General features: G+C 32.9%; 1 protein-coding gene across 7 annotated transcripts in view; it reads right to left on the bottom strand.

Moving 5' to 3' along the window:
• LOC134366963 (uncharacterized) overlaps positions 1-14,932 on the bottom strand; it is a 311,090-nt gene that overhangs the window by 64,906 nt on the left and 231,252 nt on the right. For all 7 annotated transcript variants that reach the window (XM_063083556.1, XM_063083555.1, XM_063083560.1 and 4 more), the window contains one exon: positions 11,791-11,878. In XM_063083556.1, coding sequence (XP_062939626.1) covers positions 11,791-11,878 — 88 coding nt within the window. The remainder of the gene's footprint in view (positions 1-11,790; positions 11,879-14,932) is intronic.

The following is a 14,932-nucleotide window of genomic DNA, read 5'->3' as shown; positions in this document are numbered from 1 at the left end:
AGGGAAACGAGAGGGATTCTTGTGGCGATTGAAATGTTCTCTCTCTTGACTGTATAATTATTAATATCCTGCTTGAGATAGTGCACCATGGATTTCAAGATGTTAAACCTGGGAGAAAATAAGTAAAGGGTACATGGACCTCTTCATATCAATTCTTGTAACTGCAAATGAATGTACACTTCCTCAAAACAGGAAGTTTAGTTAATTTTGTTTATAGTCTTGATATAGTATTGTGATTAATTGGCTATGGGAGGAAAACACCTATTAATTAAAACTTATTTTAAATAATAGTTTTAGGGAAAAAAAATACTTCTTCCTGTAATAATCTATGAGTCCAAACATCCTGCTGAGAAAAACTGGGAAAGCTCCAAATATATGAAAGATATCTCTTTGATGTATTATAAGTGTAAAGGGGCAAGAATTAAAGGTTCAGAATCTCAGGAGGAAGAAAAGCCCAAGTGGTGAGATCTAACTTTGGTATCATCTTTGCCACAAAGTATTTGTTAATTCAAAGATCTGAATGAGCACTCAAGATGCTAAGCACAAAATTGAGGCTGAGAAACTAAGCAACTGACCATCTTCCAGTACTACCTCCATCACAGGCAGCACAAATCCAGCTCAGAGCCCACCAAAGCAGAAGGATAATTATTATTTTTTTTTAATTTTAGGTTCTTTTGACATACTAGAGGGGCTATGTACTAAATGTCTATGTGAACAAGAAATACAATATAACTTGAAATCCAGCTTCAAAAGTTCTCAAGGTCAGAAAGGGCATTCCACCAGTATACTGCCTCTCAATAGCAAAAGAAATGGTCCCTGGAGGAAGATAAAATCACCCAGAGCCTGCAATTATCTCTATACTACATCAAACAGAAAAGCCAGCATGCAATAAAATAGAACTATACATGCAAAACAATGAATGGAAAGGATTAGCATCAGGCCTTTAATCTGTTTTCTCCTTTTACTGGGAATGCTTGGAACACAAAGAACTATGACTTGGTTACACCTTGCAACATAAAGCAACAATGTGATACCAGTGCATACCTATTAGAAGGGCTACAGTTAAAAGTTCTGACCATGACAATCAATGGCAAAGATGTTGAGCACCTGTGACACTCATATTGCTGGTAAGCTGTAAAATGGTATAACGTTGCAAAGTTCTTTGTCATACTGTAAAATAACTTAAAGAAACAGTAATCATGCGATCCACTCATCCATTTCTGGAAGTTTACTTTTTTTTAAGAAAATGATAGTATATGTCCATAGAAAGTCTTACACAAGAAGGTGCATAGCATGGGAAAAGGTGGAGTGTTTGGGCAGAACCAGCAGAGAGGGGATACATATATGCACAAGAAAACTTGGAAAAGTATGTGAGATGGATCGTTACATTATCTTCATTATGTTGACTGTTTCATAAATATATAATATCTCAAAACATATATTGTTAATTTAGAAGTTGTACAGTTTTTTAAGTCATTTATATTTCAATAAAGCTATTATGATATATGAGTTGCACCAAAATATGTCTACACAAAAATAAATAGCACTAATTGCACAAGTGGAAAAACTGAAAATTTAAGATATGACAGCTCACCTCAAGAAATTGAAAAATGTGTAATTTACTACTAAATATCATTGAAGACATGAAGCAATAAAATTAAGATCGTTGAATGAAATTTTAATGATTGCAAAAAGAAGATTGACGAATCCCAAAGTTTTTATTGAACTGAATACAAAATTGACAGATCCCTTGCACAAATTATGGAGAAAAATAAAAGAAACCCATTACCAGTATGAGAAACGTAGAATGAATCATCACTACCAATCCTGTAGACAAACACATAATACTACAAATTTATATTTATATAAATTTTATGCTAAGAAATTTTAAAGTATACGAAATGATAAATAATTATAAAAGGATGGGAAATCTCAATAGCCCTTCAATTATTAAATAAATTGTGTCTATAATGAAAATCCTTTTTATGAATGAATTCCAAGTCCTAGTGCCTGAATTCCTGAACTTTTCCATATAATGAGAAAGAAATAACACCAATCTTGTACAAACTCTTTCATAGAATAAAAAAACAATCCCCCAAATGTTCTAGGAGACCCTTATAAACTTTACAACAAATCGAAGAGGATATTATAAGAAAGTAAAATCATAGGTTTATATCTTGCATGACCAAACACAGAAAACAACAACTTATGTTGGATAAACAAAATCAAAGATATATCAATTATAAAACGCAATGCAGAAATTGAAGTTAAGGGCCGAGCCTGTGGCGCACTCGGGAGAGTGCGGCGCTGGGAGCGCAGCGACGCTTCCGCCACGGGTTCGGATCCTATATAGGAATGGCCAGTGCACTCACTGGCTGAGTGCCGGTCACAAAAAAGACAAAAAAAAAAAAAAAAAAAAAAAGAAAAGAAAAGAAATTGAAGTTAATCCCAGAATGAATTCTTCTTGGATTAACATTTTGAAATCAAACCACTTTAAAAAAAAAAAAAAAAAAGAAAGAAAAAATTAATATACTATTACAATGGGTATAAATTATTCGACATAATTTGCCACACTTAAGATTAAAAATGAAAACTCAGAACACTGCAACAAATATCATACTTAGTGAAAAATATTGAAAACTTCCTCCTGAAATCAGAAAAGATACAACAATATCTCCTGTCCCCTGTTCTATACAACATTTTATGGAGGTCCTAGTCGGGGCCATAATGCAAGAAAAAATGTAAAAGACCAGAAATTAAAAAGGAAGATATGCAAACATCATTATTCCTAGGTTACATGTTTGTTTCCAGACTATCTAAAAGCAATCTGTAGAAAAATGCATTAGAATTAATAAGTGTTAGCAAGACTGATGGACACTAAAGTAGTAATCTGGTTACTGTGGCTGTAAAATTCATTCCCCCAAACTTATCTGTTTAGTATACTCATTATTTACTGTTTGTGTTTCCTAACAAACTGTACCTCAATAAAAGTACTTGCAGTATATGGCTCATACCTTGTGCATGTTAAAAACTGAAGAATGATATATTTAACTTGAAATAATTATGTATAATGATAACAGAGAAAAAGCACTCTTCAAGAAGATCATTTCCTGTTCTGCACTAAGTCAAAAAAGAAGAAAGAAAAGCATAAGCCAACTTTTTTCTATTTCTTTCATTTTTCATTTTTTACTTACACATACATCGTATGCTCATTGAACACTCTCCAAAACGCAGATCTACATTCCTTTCACAAGTAACCATGAGCAGCAGTGAATTGTGTGTATTAATAGATCTACACACACATATGTATTCACATTAATAGTATATTTACAGATTGGAAAGGAAATTACAATTTGCTTACTTTTATAGTAATATATCCTGGAAGTTTTTTCCATAAGTCTAGCTCTAGATTGGTTGAAAAAGCTACATAGTATTCATGGTACAGACAAAGCATAATTTATTCAGAAACAGCACTTTTACCGTATTCGGACGCATAATTTAATGTACATTTGTGAATAATTGTGTCAGATGTGGTATTAGAAGGAGAATTACTTTATAGAAGTTTAAGTAAAAAAAAAAAGCCAAATGGCTTTCAAAAAGCCAGTTCTATTTTATACCACTTTGACAACCTCGTAGCAAGATATTATATAGAGTCTTGCTATGAATAACTTGAAATAAGTATTAAGCATATTTAACAGAGTAATTGCCAATTTATAATTAGCTTGTGTGTACCTCAGTACTTAGATGCAATGTTAAGTACATTTGTTAACCTATCATTATAATTATTTTAAATACCAAAATTATTATATATTAAGCCTATCAAATTGTTACACATATCCTCTCATCACTGGCCTCTGTTCTATCTGTACATAGGAAGTATATGTCCATACTGATAGATTCGGCTTGCTAGTCATAGATACTGATATTTGCTACATTTCTATGAATTGTTTCTGATATGGTTTTGCCAAAGTTTAATGTTACCGAATGCTGTAGAATAGCCTTAGACACAAAATATTTGGAAATACAAGTGTCACTTCCTTATTCTCTCTCAAGGGGTTTTCGCATTTCTCATTCAATTTCTCATCCAAGTCACAAGTAATACCAGATCAGCAATAATAAGAACAAACCATTTGGATATTTTATGTGGAAATGTGCTTAATTTATTTCAAGTTGTGCACATGCAGATATCTTTACGTATTGAAGATAAAATTAAATGTTTGCTTTTTGGCTTTTGTTATTTTTCATACCAGCTATATGTTCTGCATTTGCTTTGCTTTATTGTTACTGTCCAATAAATTATCCTTCTATTTACACATGTGGAATAATCTGCATTGACATAAAATATATAGAAGTTTTTGAAGTCTTACTTAGTAAACTATATATTTGGCACCTATGTGAAATATAAGTAATATTAATGAAGTAAGCTACTGTATACCCACGAAATACTTCAGAGAAATAGATATAGGTTACAAACCCATGAACAATGATTTAAATGACAACTGCCTTCTTAGCAGGATCCACGGAGAACAAGAAAAGTGGTATGGAATGTTCCAGTGCTGAAGGACAAGGTAAAATTTCAAACAAAACAGTATTCTCACAAAACAAACACCAGACAAATGACAGCAACAAGCCAGGTGAGGGATAAATCTCCATATTTCCTACCTTATATTATGCAACATGTCCACTTCTTAAGACATTGAAAGAAACGGGAAAGTGTGACACATATAAAGGACAAAAGGCAAACAACAGACACTGCCTTTGTGGGGACCCAGATGTTGGACCAGCAGACAGATGTTACAACAGCTATTATGAATATGTTCAGAGAACAATAGGAAACCATGTGCTAAAATTTAAAAAGATACAGTAAGAACAATGACTCATCAAGTACAGATTAATAATGTAGAAATTCTCTTTTTAAAAAAGCACTAAATTGAAATTCTGAAGCAGAAAACTATGATAAACAAAATGAAAAATCCACTAGATGACTACAAAAGTAAATTTGAGGTGAGAGAAGAAAAATCACCATACTTAAAGATAAATCAATAGGAATCATGCAATTGGAAAAACAGAAGGGAAAAGGAATGAAGAAACATGAACAGAGCCTCAGATAAATTCGGGACACAATCAAAAACACCATTATACACATAACTAAGTACCAGAAAGAGGCAAGAGAAAACAGGCTAGAAAATATAATCGAAGAAATAATAGCTAAAAACCTCCCAGATTTTAGGAAAAACACTAATCTATACACCTAAACACCCAATGAACTTCCAAGAAGTTAAATGCAAAGAGATTCACGTCAAGAGATATCACAGCCAAAATGCTGAAAGCCAAAATGAAGAGAAAATATTGAAAGCAGGAAGAGAGAAGTAAATCAGCACATAGAAGTGGTCATGGGTAAGGCCAACAGATTATTTTTCATCAAAAATGCTGTCAGGATTCACTGGCATGACATATTCAAAGTGCGGAAAGAAAAAAGAAACTGTCAACCAAGATGCCTGTATCCAGCAAGGCCATCTTTCAAAATGAAGGCAAAATTAAACTTTCCCAGATAAATAAAAACAAAGAATTTATTGTTAATATCCTGCAATGTAAGAAATGTTAAATGAAGTTCTTCAGCAGGAGAGGAGTGACAATAGACGGCAGGTAGAATCTGTATGGAAAAAAAATTAAGATCTCCAGTAATAATAATTGTGTAGGTAATGATTAAACAAAGCATAGTGACTTACTGAGGTTCCTTTCCAATCATAACTCACTTAAAGGACAACGGCAAAAAACAATATCGATAAAATTGTATTTTGGTCATATAGCATATATCAATGTAATATATTTGACAATAAGCACATGATAAACGGGCTTGTGAATGAAACTATATAGGAGTAAGAAATTAAGAAAAGATGGTAACACAAATTCACAGAAAACAAATGAAAAAATTCAGAAGTAGTACATAAGTTGAATACAAAACCAAATGAACTCTACAAATATAATTCACTCTCCTTTCTTCTCCCTTCTTCAATGGACATTAGATTGTATACAGCAATAAACATAAACGTATTTTGTAGTGTGTAACATACAAAAACATATGAATAAAATAATAGCACAAAAATGAGGGAGTTTAATGGTAGTAAATATTCTGTATCCTACTGGATGGATGTACAGATTAATTTCGTGTAAATCTGAGAAGTGGTGGACTAATGAGGACAAAACTATGCTCTCTGTCCTAAGTGAATCATTGGGCCGTACATGCATGTATTGAATCAACACACTGCACCCCACAAATATGTAAAACTAAATGCTCAAATTTAAAAAATAGTGTAAATCCAAACTAGATTCTGATAAAATTTATACTGTAAATCACAGAGAAACCATTAAGAAAATAACCCAAAAGTATGATCATAATTATTAAAGAAATTAAAATGGTACACACAAAAGTCTACTTAATAAAAGGAAGTAACTGTGGAGTACAAGGAAAAAATAGTCATAAGTCATATAGAAAATAAAACCAAAATAAAGTCAGACATAAATCCAACCATATCAAACGCAATATTAAAAGTGAAAGGATTAAGCAATCCCAGCAAAGGAAAAGATTGTTAGACTACATAAGAGAACATATAACTCTATGCTGTCTACATGGGACACATTATATTCAAAGTTGCAAATATGCTGAAAGTAAAAGAATGGAAGAAGCACCATATAACGAACAACTGTGAGAAACCTGGAGTGGCAGAACAGAACATGTAGGCACAAAATCAGGCAAAAAATCGACAATTATATGCAAGATGTGAACAACATCATAAAATAAGAAGGCCCAAAAGACACCTGTATAATACTCCATCCAACAATTGCAGAATACACATCCTTTGCATGTGTACATGGAACATTTACAGTGTAGACCTCATACTAGGCCACAGAACAAACCTCAACAGAGTAAAAGTACCGAAATGGAACAAAGTATGTTCTCTAGCACAACACAGTGAAACTACAAATCAACAACAGACAGAAATTTGGACAATTTGTAACATGTAAAAATTAAACCATATTGTACCACATAAAAAATATGTCAAAAAGAATTCAAATGAAAAATTAGAACATTAAAAAGACAACGAATTTTGCTAAGCAAAAATGTGAAGTAATATTTCATATATAAAATATAATTTATAAAATTCATTGAAATGTTAGATTCAGATCTACACATTTAACTGAATATTCAATTTTCTCATTTAAAAAATTAATGGAAAATTTCCACAAGATATTTAAATATAATATAGGACAAAAAGACCACAAAGAAAAGGGGGGATATATGGAATTTCCCTGTTAGGAGGTTGTATTTACATAAAGTGCTACTTTCTTAACTCTAAGTAGATCAAGATAAGTAAAGGATTCATTTGCCAAACTCTATTGCAACCAGTAAACATAACTCACAACACAAAGAGTTATAACTAACATTTTGGTTACTAATGTAGCTTAAAAATTACCACAAAACTTATATCCTATAGTATATTCCAAATTTCCTTGTCTGCTTTACACTATGCTATACCTCAATAATGTACCCCCACCACATGATCCATACGTGGCACATGTTGGCAACTGGAGAAACATTTAGGCAATTAATGAAAATATTTAATTGCAGTACATTAAGTAGAAAAAGACAGAAGAGATCCACTCTGCAGAAGACTACCTGCCTTTAAAGAAAATTTATCTTATTGCTATAAATATTAGGTTAATTTGGTATGAGAGGAAAAACAACTAAATGTCTACCAGGCTAACCTTTCGCTGAGAAAAACTAGGAAATCTTGAAGACATTACAGATATTATTTGAAGGCACGACAAACCCAAGGAAGCAAACATTTGAAGAAACAAGATCTCAGAACAGAAGCCCGAGGGATGACATCCAAGTTTGGTAACATTTTTTTCCTTAAAATATATGCTAACTCAAAGGAGGTGATTAAGAAGTCGACATGCTCTGCAAAAAGTTGTAGTTTAGAAACTAAATAGCCGAGCAGAGATTCCAGCAGTCTCAAAAGTTCAGCTCAGGGGACACAGGTTAAGCTAACGGTGAACTAAAGAGAAAGGTTCTGGAAGACAACCCGAGGGGTCATTTGGCATCCCTGAGTGACTATGCCATAAATGTAATACCAACCAGAAATAGAAAACACCTAACAAAACCTGAGATACAGATTCAAAAGAACTAATTCCCTGAGATGAACTATGAGATGAACTTTCTGCATGCTAACTGCCTCTCAGAAGCAAAAGCAAATGCTCAGTTAAAGAAGAAAAATCAATTCAGAGTTCTGATTATTTCTACTGTATTTCACACAGAAAATAAGGCCTACGATTAAAAAAATACATACATGCAAAAGTGTAAATGTGGGGAAAGGATTAGCATAAGATTGTCATCCATTTTCTCCATTTATTGGGGATAACTGTGACAGAAAAAATAATGACTCGTGTACACCCCTACAATTTAGAGTGACAGCGAGATATCACGGCACACCTATTAGAGGAGCTACAATTAAAAACACTGACCATAAACATCTGTGAAATAACACCTCTCATATGACTCAGCCATTCCACTTCTTGGAGTTTATCCAAGAAAAAATGCAATTACACACCCATCAAAAGACTCATACAGGAATGTGCATAGCGTGGCAAAGTAGGGAGAGCTTGGGCGGAATTACGAGGAGAAAATCCAAAAGTACACTAGGAAGTCTGGGGAGCGGGATAAATATGCTCATCATCTTAACTGTGGTCATGGTTTCTCTCTCTCACACACACACACACCAAAATACACAGTGTTTATTTTCAATGGTGAGGTTTATTTAAAATCAATTATGCCTCAATTAAGCTGTTAAATATTGCGTGGTATATACCAAAATACATGTCTAATGGAAAATTTAGATCATTAATGTAAAAGGTGAAATCCTGAAAGTTTAAGATTTAAAAATAATTTTCATAAAATTAAAAAATAAATCAGGAATTTCAAAAAAAATTTTAAGCATGACAAATTAAAGTTAACATCAGTTAATGAAACTAAAAACAGACAAAAAAAGGCAAATGCAAGAGTTGTCTTTTTTTGTGAAAGGATAAAAAGGTGATAAATCCCTGGCAACACTGATCAAGGGAATACAAAAGAAGACGCACATGATCAACAGCAGGAAGGTGGACGGGATCATCATGAGGATACTGAACACACGTGCATCACGTTATGAGCAAATTTGTGCCGATAAATTGAAAATCCATGAAATGAATTCAAAAAATAGCAAAATATTTAAACTAGGAAATCTCAAGCATTCTTTATTCAATAAACTGCATCTTTACAGAGAAACATTCCTATAAATGAATTCCATCTCTTGGAGCCTGAATTCCTGAGTTTTCCCATATAATTGAGAATTAAATAACAGCCAATACTGCACAAACTCTTAGTAGGAGTGAAACAGCAATAACTGCCCAAAATGTTTCATAGGTCCTGGATAAAACTGATACCAAACTGATAAAGACATCACATGAAAAAATCAAATTCTGGAAACCTCATAACAAACATAAATTTAAATGGAACTAAAACTTTACGTTTAACAAACAGAACTCGAAGATACTACAACTTCCATGCACCACGAACAAGTTGGATTTAATACAGGAAGGCTTTTCTTGTTGGTTTCACACTTACAAATCAAACATCTTTGACAAACAAAATCAGGTCACTATGACAGCAGATACAGAAAAGCCGTTCGAAATAATTTACCACCTACATATGAGGGGTTTTCTTCCTAAAAAAGGACCCACCCAAATCTAGAAAATTACAGCAAATATAATGAGTGGTGAATTACTGAAAAACTTCTCCTTCATATCCGAATAGAGACAAGGATGCCTATTACCTCCAGTTCTATTTAGTCAGGGAAATAATGCAAGAAAAAAAAGCATGATTATTGGAAAAATTGAAACGAACCCAGCCATTATCAACCACACAATTATGCCTCCAGAGAATGTAAAAGCAACCTCTAGATAATGTTATAGAATTACTAAGTGAATTTATAAGGATTGATGAATACCACACAGTTAAATATAAACACACTTTTAAGACAGTAGCAATTTTTAATACACTTTTCATACTCATCATAAAAAAAGAATAACCACAATGCACAAGGTTATATTTTTAAGACTTTTTCGATATGCTTATCAGATAAAATTTGAGTCACCATAACTCTAAAGATTTCTATCATCTTTTCTGATATCATGAAAATAGAGGCCCTAACATATACAATAAACTTTTGCAGAACACTTGACATTTAATCCAAGGGGAACAATGAAAAGATCATTCTTTGTGCAAATTTTCCTACAGTCTTTTGTTTAATGATCTCACTGACTAGTTAGACTCGGCTTCTTTAAAGTGAATCATAACTTTTTTTTCTTATTTCTTGAACTTGTTTTTTTTTTCTTTTTTCTTTCCTTTCTATTTTCTAGTTCTATATTTCAGCATGAATTCTTAACTGTTTCTGTACTACATTAAAAGGAAAAGAAAAAAGGCAAAGGGTAGTTCCTTATAAAAAAAATCACTAGTTACATGCAATCGTGACGATGTCCTTAATTTTATTTTACTACTTAAATTTGGCCAATGTTCAGTAAAATTTTCAAAAGGGCAGATGTATCTTTCCTCTCAGAAGTAACGATGATGATCAGTGAAGAGTCTCCCAGAACAGATATTCACGTATGTTTGTATTTACATAAAGATTATATTTATACACGTGTGCACGCATGCAAAATTACAATTTGCTTTCTTTTTTTTACTGGCATAATATACTGACGACATCCTCTGAAAATATATAAAATCTACCTGATTCGTCATATACCCACAAAATATTCATGGAATGAAAACGATGTATTAAAAAATAACTTTTGTTAATTTTGTAACCATACACTTTTCTGCCCATTTGTAACTAGGTGTGTTCCATAGTCCTAAAAGGCAATATTATTTTTTACGTAGGTGAAAAAATACTTTGCTAAGTCTAAACTAATTTCCAAAACCCCAGTACCATTTTATACTCCCTCGAAAATCTGTTATTGAGGTAAAGAAACATCTTGTAATTTATTTAATTTGTACTAATTATTAAGCATATTTTAAGAGTTAATTAAAATTTATGCTTATTTTCTGTAAATTGAAGTATGTTAGTACTACATTTTTAGTTAATAATTTAAAAATATTTTAAATCCCAAACATTTTATATATTAAACTTGCACATATACTTTTCTCACTCTCTCTTATGTTCTATATTTTTGCCTGTTACTGAATCAACTCCTATTTGTGCTATATTTAATCAATTTCAGACACGGAATATGATTTGACAAAACAAATATTTTGCTCAAGTTAATACAAGTGCCACTTCATTACACTTTATAAAAAGTTTTCATTCCTTCCCACACATTTCCTCATGCATGTCAATCTCAGCAACACATGAGCAATCATAAAAACAACTTTTAGGTTTTTCTTGGGAACGTTCTTCAATTATTTTATTTTGTATATGATTTGTAGATATTTATATATTTAAATAAAAATTAGACGTTTCTCCTTGGGAGCTTTTCCTTTGCTTTTCTTGTGTTTTGTAGTGATTGTCAGTCAAAACATGTTTTATTTTCATTTACATAAATGGAATACTTAGATTGACACCATAGGTATTGGAATATTTGATTTTTTTTAATTAAACTATACGTTAGGCATCTATATGAGATATACAGAGTATCAGTGAAGTGAACAAATGTATACCAAGTGAAAACGTCTGAGAAATAAAGATACATTACCTATCCCAGAGGGACGATTGGAAAGACGGCGTCCTTCTAGACAGAATCCATGCAGAACGGGAGAAAACGGAGCAGAATCTTCCCAGTGCTGAAAGAAAAAATAAAACCGTCAGCACAGAATTTTCCATGAGGCAACATTATCCTTTCAAACTGAGAGTTAAATAGGACATGGCCACATAAACAAACCTGAGACAATTTGTGGCGGGACAACCTGTACTTTGCGTTGTTACCTGAAGTCCTTCTGGCTGCTGGAAGTGACACGTGATGGGAACTGAGAATCTCAGGAATCCGTGAAGAGCACCCGGCGCGAGGGCCACGACGGCGCCCTCCGCTGGTGGCAGTTGGTAATGGCGGGTGATAGAATTTCAGCCCAGGAATTTGTGTAATGTCACAACTGCCCGCATTGTATGGGTGACCAGAGGCACTAAGCTTTCTCCAGAGTCCAGACAAGGGGCCATAAACCCTACTCTTGAAAGAAGGATGTGTCATAGAATGGGTGGGTGTGTTTTTAAAATGTGTCAAATAAAAATCCAATGAAGGAATTTAAATTGAAGAATAAAAAAATTTCAATTATCCCAAAAGTAGACATGGAAGGTGGAATAGACAAATAAAAAGTGATGAAAATAAATAAATAAATAAAAGACTTTAAATCAAACAATATTAATATAAACATGAATTTTTAAAAAGTCTAAATATTCCAATTAAAATGCAGAGTTTTTCAGATTGGGATGAAGTAAGTCCCGATTATATGCTAAATGAGAGGCAATTACATGGAAAGGCACAGTAAGGTTGAAAGTAACAGTACAGACAATAATATACCACGTAAAATTAAGCATAAGACAACCGGAACTGGTAGAGTAATGCCAAACAAAGACTTTCCGAAAAGGAAGGTAACTAGAAGTAGAGAACACTGTCTTATGATTAAAGAATCCATTAATCAAAAATGGAAGAAACACATTATTTACAAAAGAAATATCACTACAGAATCTGGAAACAAACAAAATATAAGCATTTACATGCCAATAAATTTGAAATTCTATGAAATGTAGAAGTCCAAGTAAACCCACCTTAATGAAATACAAAACTGAGAAGGTCTGCATAGTCTTAAGTTTGTAAAATAAATTACACCTATGATGGAAAACCTTCCTCTAAGTGAGTCCCGAGCTCTGGTCGTGGAATTGGTGAATTTTCCCCTACAGTTGAGAAATACATGACACTCATCTTACACAAGACCCTGCAGAGAATAGAAACAGCAGGCATCGCCTCCAAATCTTTTAACTTTACTCGGAAATGACTACATAAAAGGAAAATGATAGGGTTATATCTTTCATGACCAAATGGAAATAAAAAGTTAGTTTAACAAACTAAATCCAAAGTTAAATCAAGTCTGATACACCATGATTCTTTTTGGATTACCACTTTGAAATCAAATGACTTCAATAAAACAAAGGAATATATAATAATGTTATGATTATTACAATAGATGCAAAACAATGACACAACTTATCTCCCACTTAAGATTAGTAAGAAAAACCCCATAAAGCTGCAGCAAGTATTGTAATCAGTGATGAAATAGGCACATCTTCTCTGTGATCAGGAATGAGAAAAGGATTCCTACAAACACCAGTTCCATTCAATATGTATTTAAGACAATAATAGAAGAAAAAGAAACAGAAATACGTAAGGATTGGAAAAGAAGAAATGAAACTGCCCTTATTCACTTATTGAATGTGTATATTTCTAGACTAACGTCAATCTATATGTCACATATTAGAATTAATGAGTGAATATATAGCAACATTACTGGTTACCTGGTTAAAAAACAGATTTTAACTGCAATTCCCAATACCAGAAACAAATAATTAAATTAATTTTCTTAAAAATACCATTTACAACTGCATTAAAGTTTGTCAAACTCCTCGGTAAAATTTTAATGAAAGCTGGGCAAGATCATCACACAGCAAACTACAGGAAATTATTGAGAGGATTTCATGGAGATATGAATAACTGGAATGGTGAACAATATTTACTAATGGAAGATTTGGGTTTTTTAGGGCAATCACTTCTTCCCACTTTTTTTTGTTCATTTTTTATTTTTATTTCTTTATTTTTTTAAATTTCATTTCATTTTATCAATACACAATGTGATTGTTTTTTGTGTCCCTTTACCGAATCCTCCCTTCTCCCTCCCACTTCTGCTCCCTCCCATCAATCTCATATCTATTCTCTTATCTTAACAATTTCAAGGAATTGGGTTTTTCTGTCTTCTTCCCTACACCCCCATTAGATTGTGTATTTATTTATATATTTTTCGCTCCCACAAATAAGTGAGAACATGTGGTAATTCTTTTTCTGTGCCTGACTTGTTTCACTTTATATAATTTTCTCTAATTCCATCCATGCTGTTGAGAATGGCAGTATTTCATTCTGTTTTTACAGCAGAGTAGCATTCCACTGTGTAGATATACCACTTTTCCCATATCCACTCATCTGATGATGGACATTTGAGCTGGTTCTAACTCTTGGCTGTTGTAAATAGTGCTACAATGAACACTGGAGTACAGGTATGCTTTCAACATGATGATTTCCATTCCTCTGGGAATATTCTCAGCAGTGGGACAGCTGGGTCATATGGTACATCTATCTGCAATTGATTGAGGAACCTCCATACCATTTTCTGTAGAGGCTGCACCATTTTGCATTCCCACCAACAATGTATGAGAGTCCCTTTTTCTCCGTCACCTTGCCAGCATTTATCATTCACAGTCTTTTGGATATTAGCCATCCTAATGGGGTGAGATGGTATCTCAGTGAGGTTTTGATTTGTATTTCCCAAATGCTGAGTGATGCTGAGCATCTTTTCATGTGTTTACTGGCCACTCATATATCTTCCTGTGAGAAAGGCCTATTTAGCTCCTTTGCCCATTTTTTAATTGGTTTACTTGTTTTTTTGCTGTAATGTTGTTTGAGGTCCTTGTATATTCTGAATATTAATCCTCTGTCAGATGTATATTTTGCAAATATTTTCTCCCACTCTGTTGTTTGGCTTTTCACACTGTTAATTGTTTATTTTACAGAGCAGAAGCTTTTTAGTTTGATATAATCTCATTTGTTTATTTTTCCTTTGGTAACCCATCCTTTT

Source organism: Cynocephalus volans, chromosome X, assembly GCF_027409185.1.
Source record: "Cynocephalus volans isolate mCynVol1 chromosome X, mCynVol1.pri, whole genome shotgun sequence".
Lineage (NCBI taxonomy): Eukaryota > Metazoa > Chordata > Mammalia > Dermoptera > Cynocephalidae > Cynocephalus > Cynocephalus volans.
Note: the sequence above shows the minus strand (reverse complement) of the source record. Positions and strands in the feature narration are given on the sequence as shown.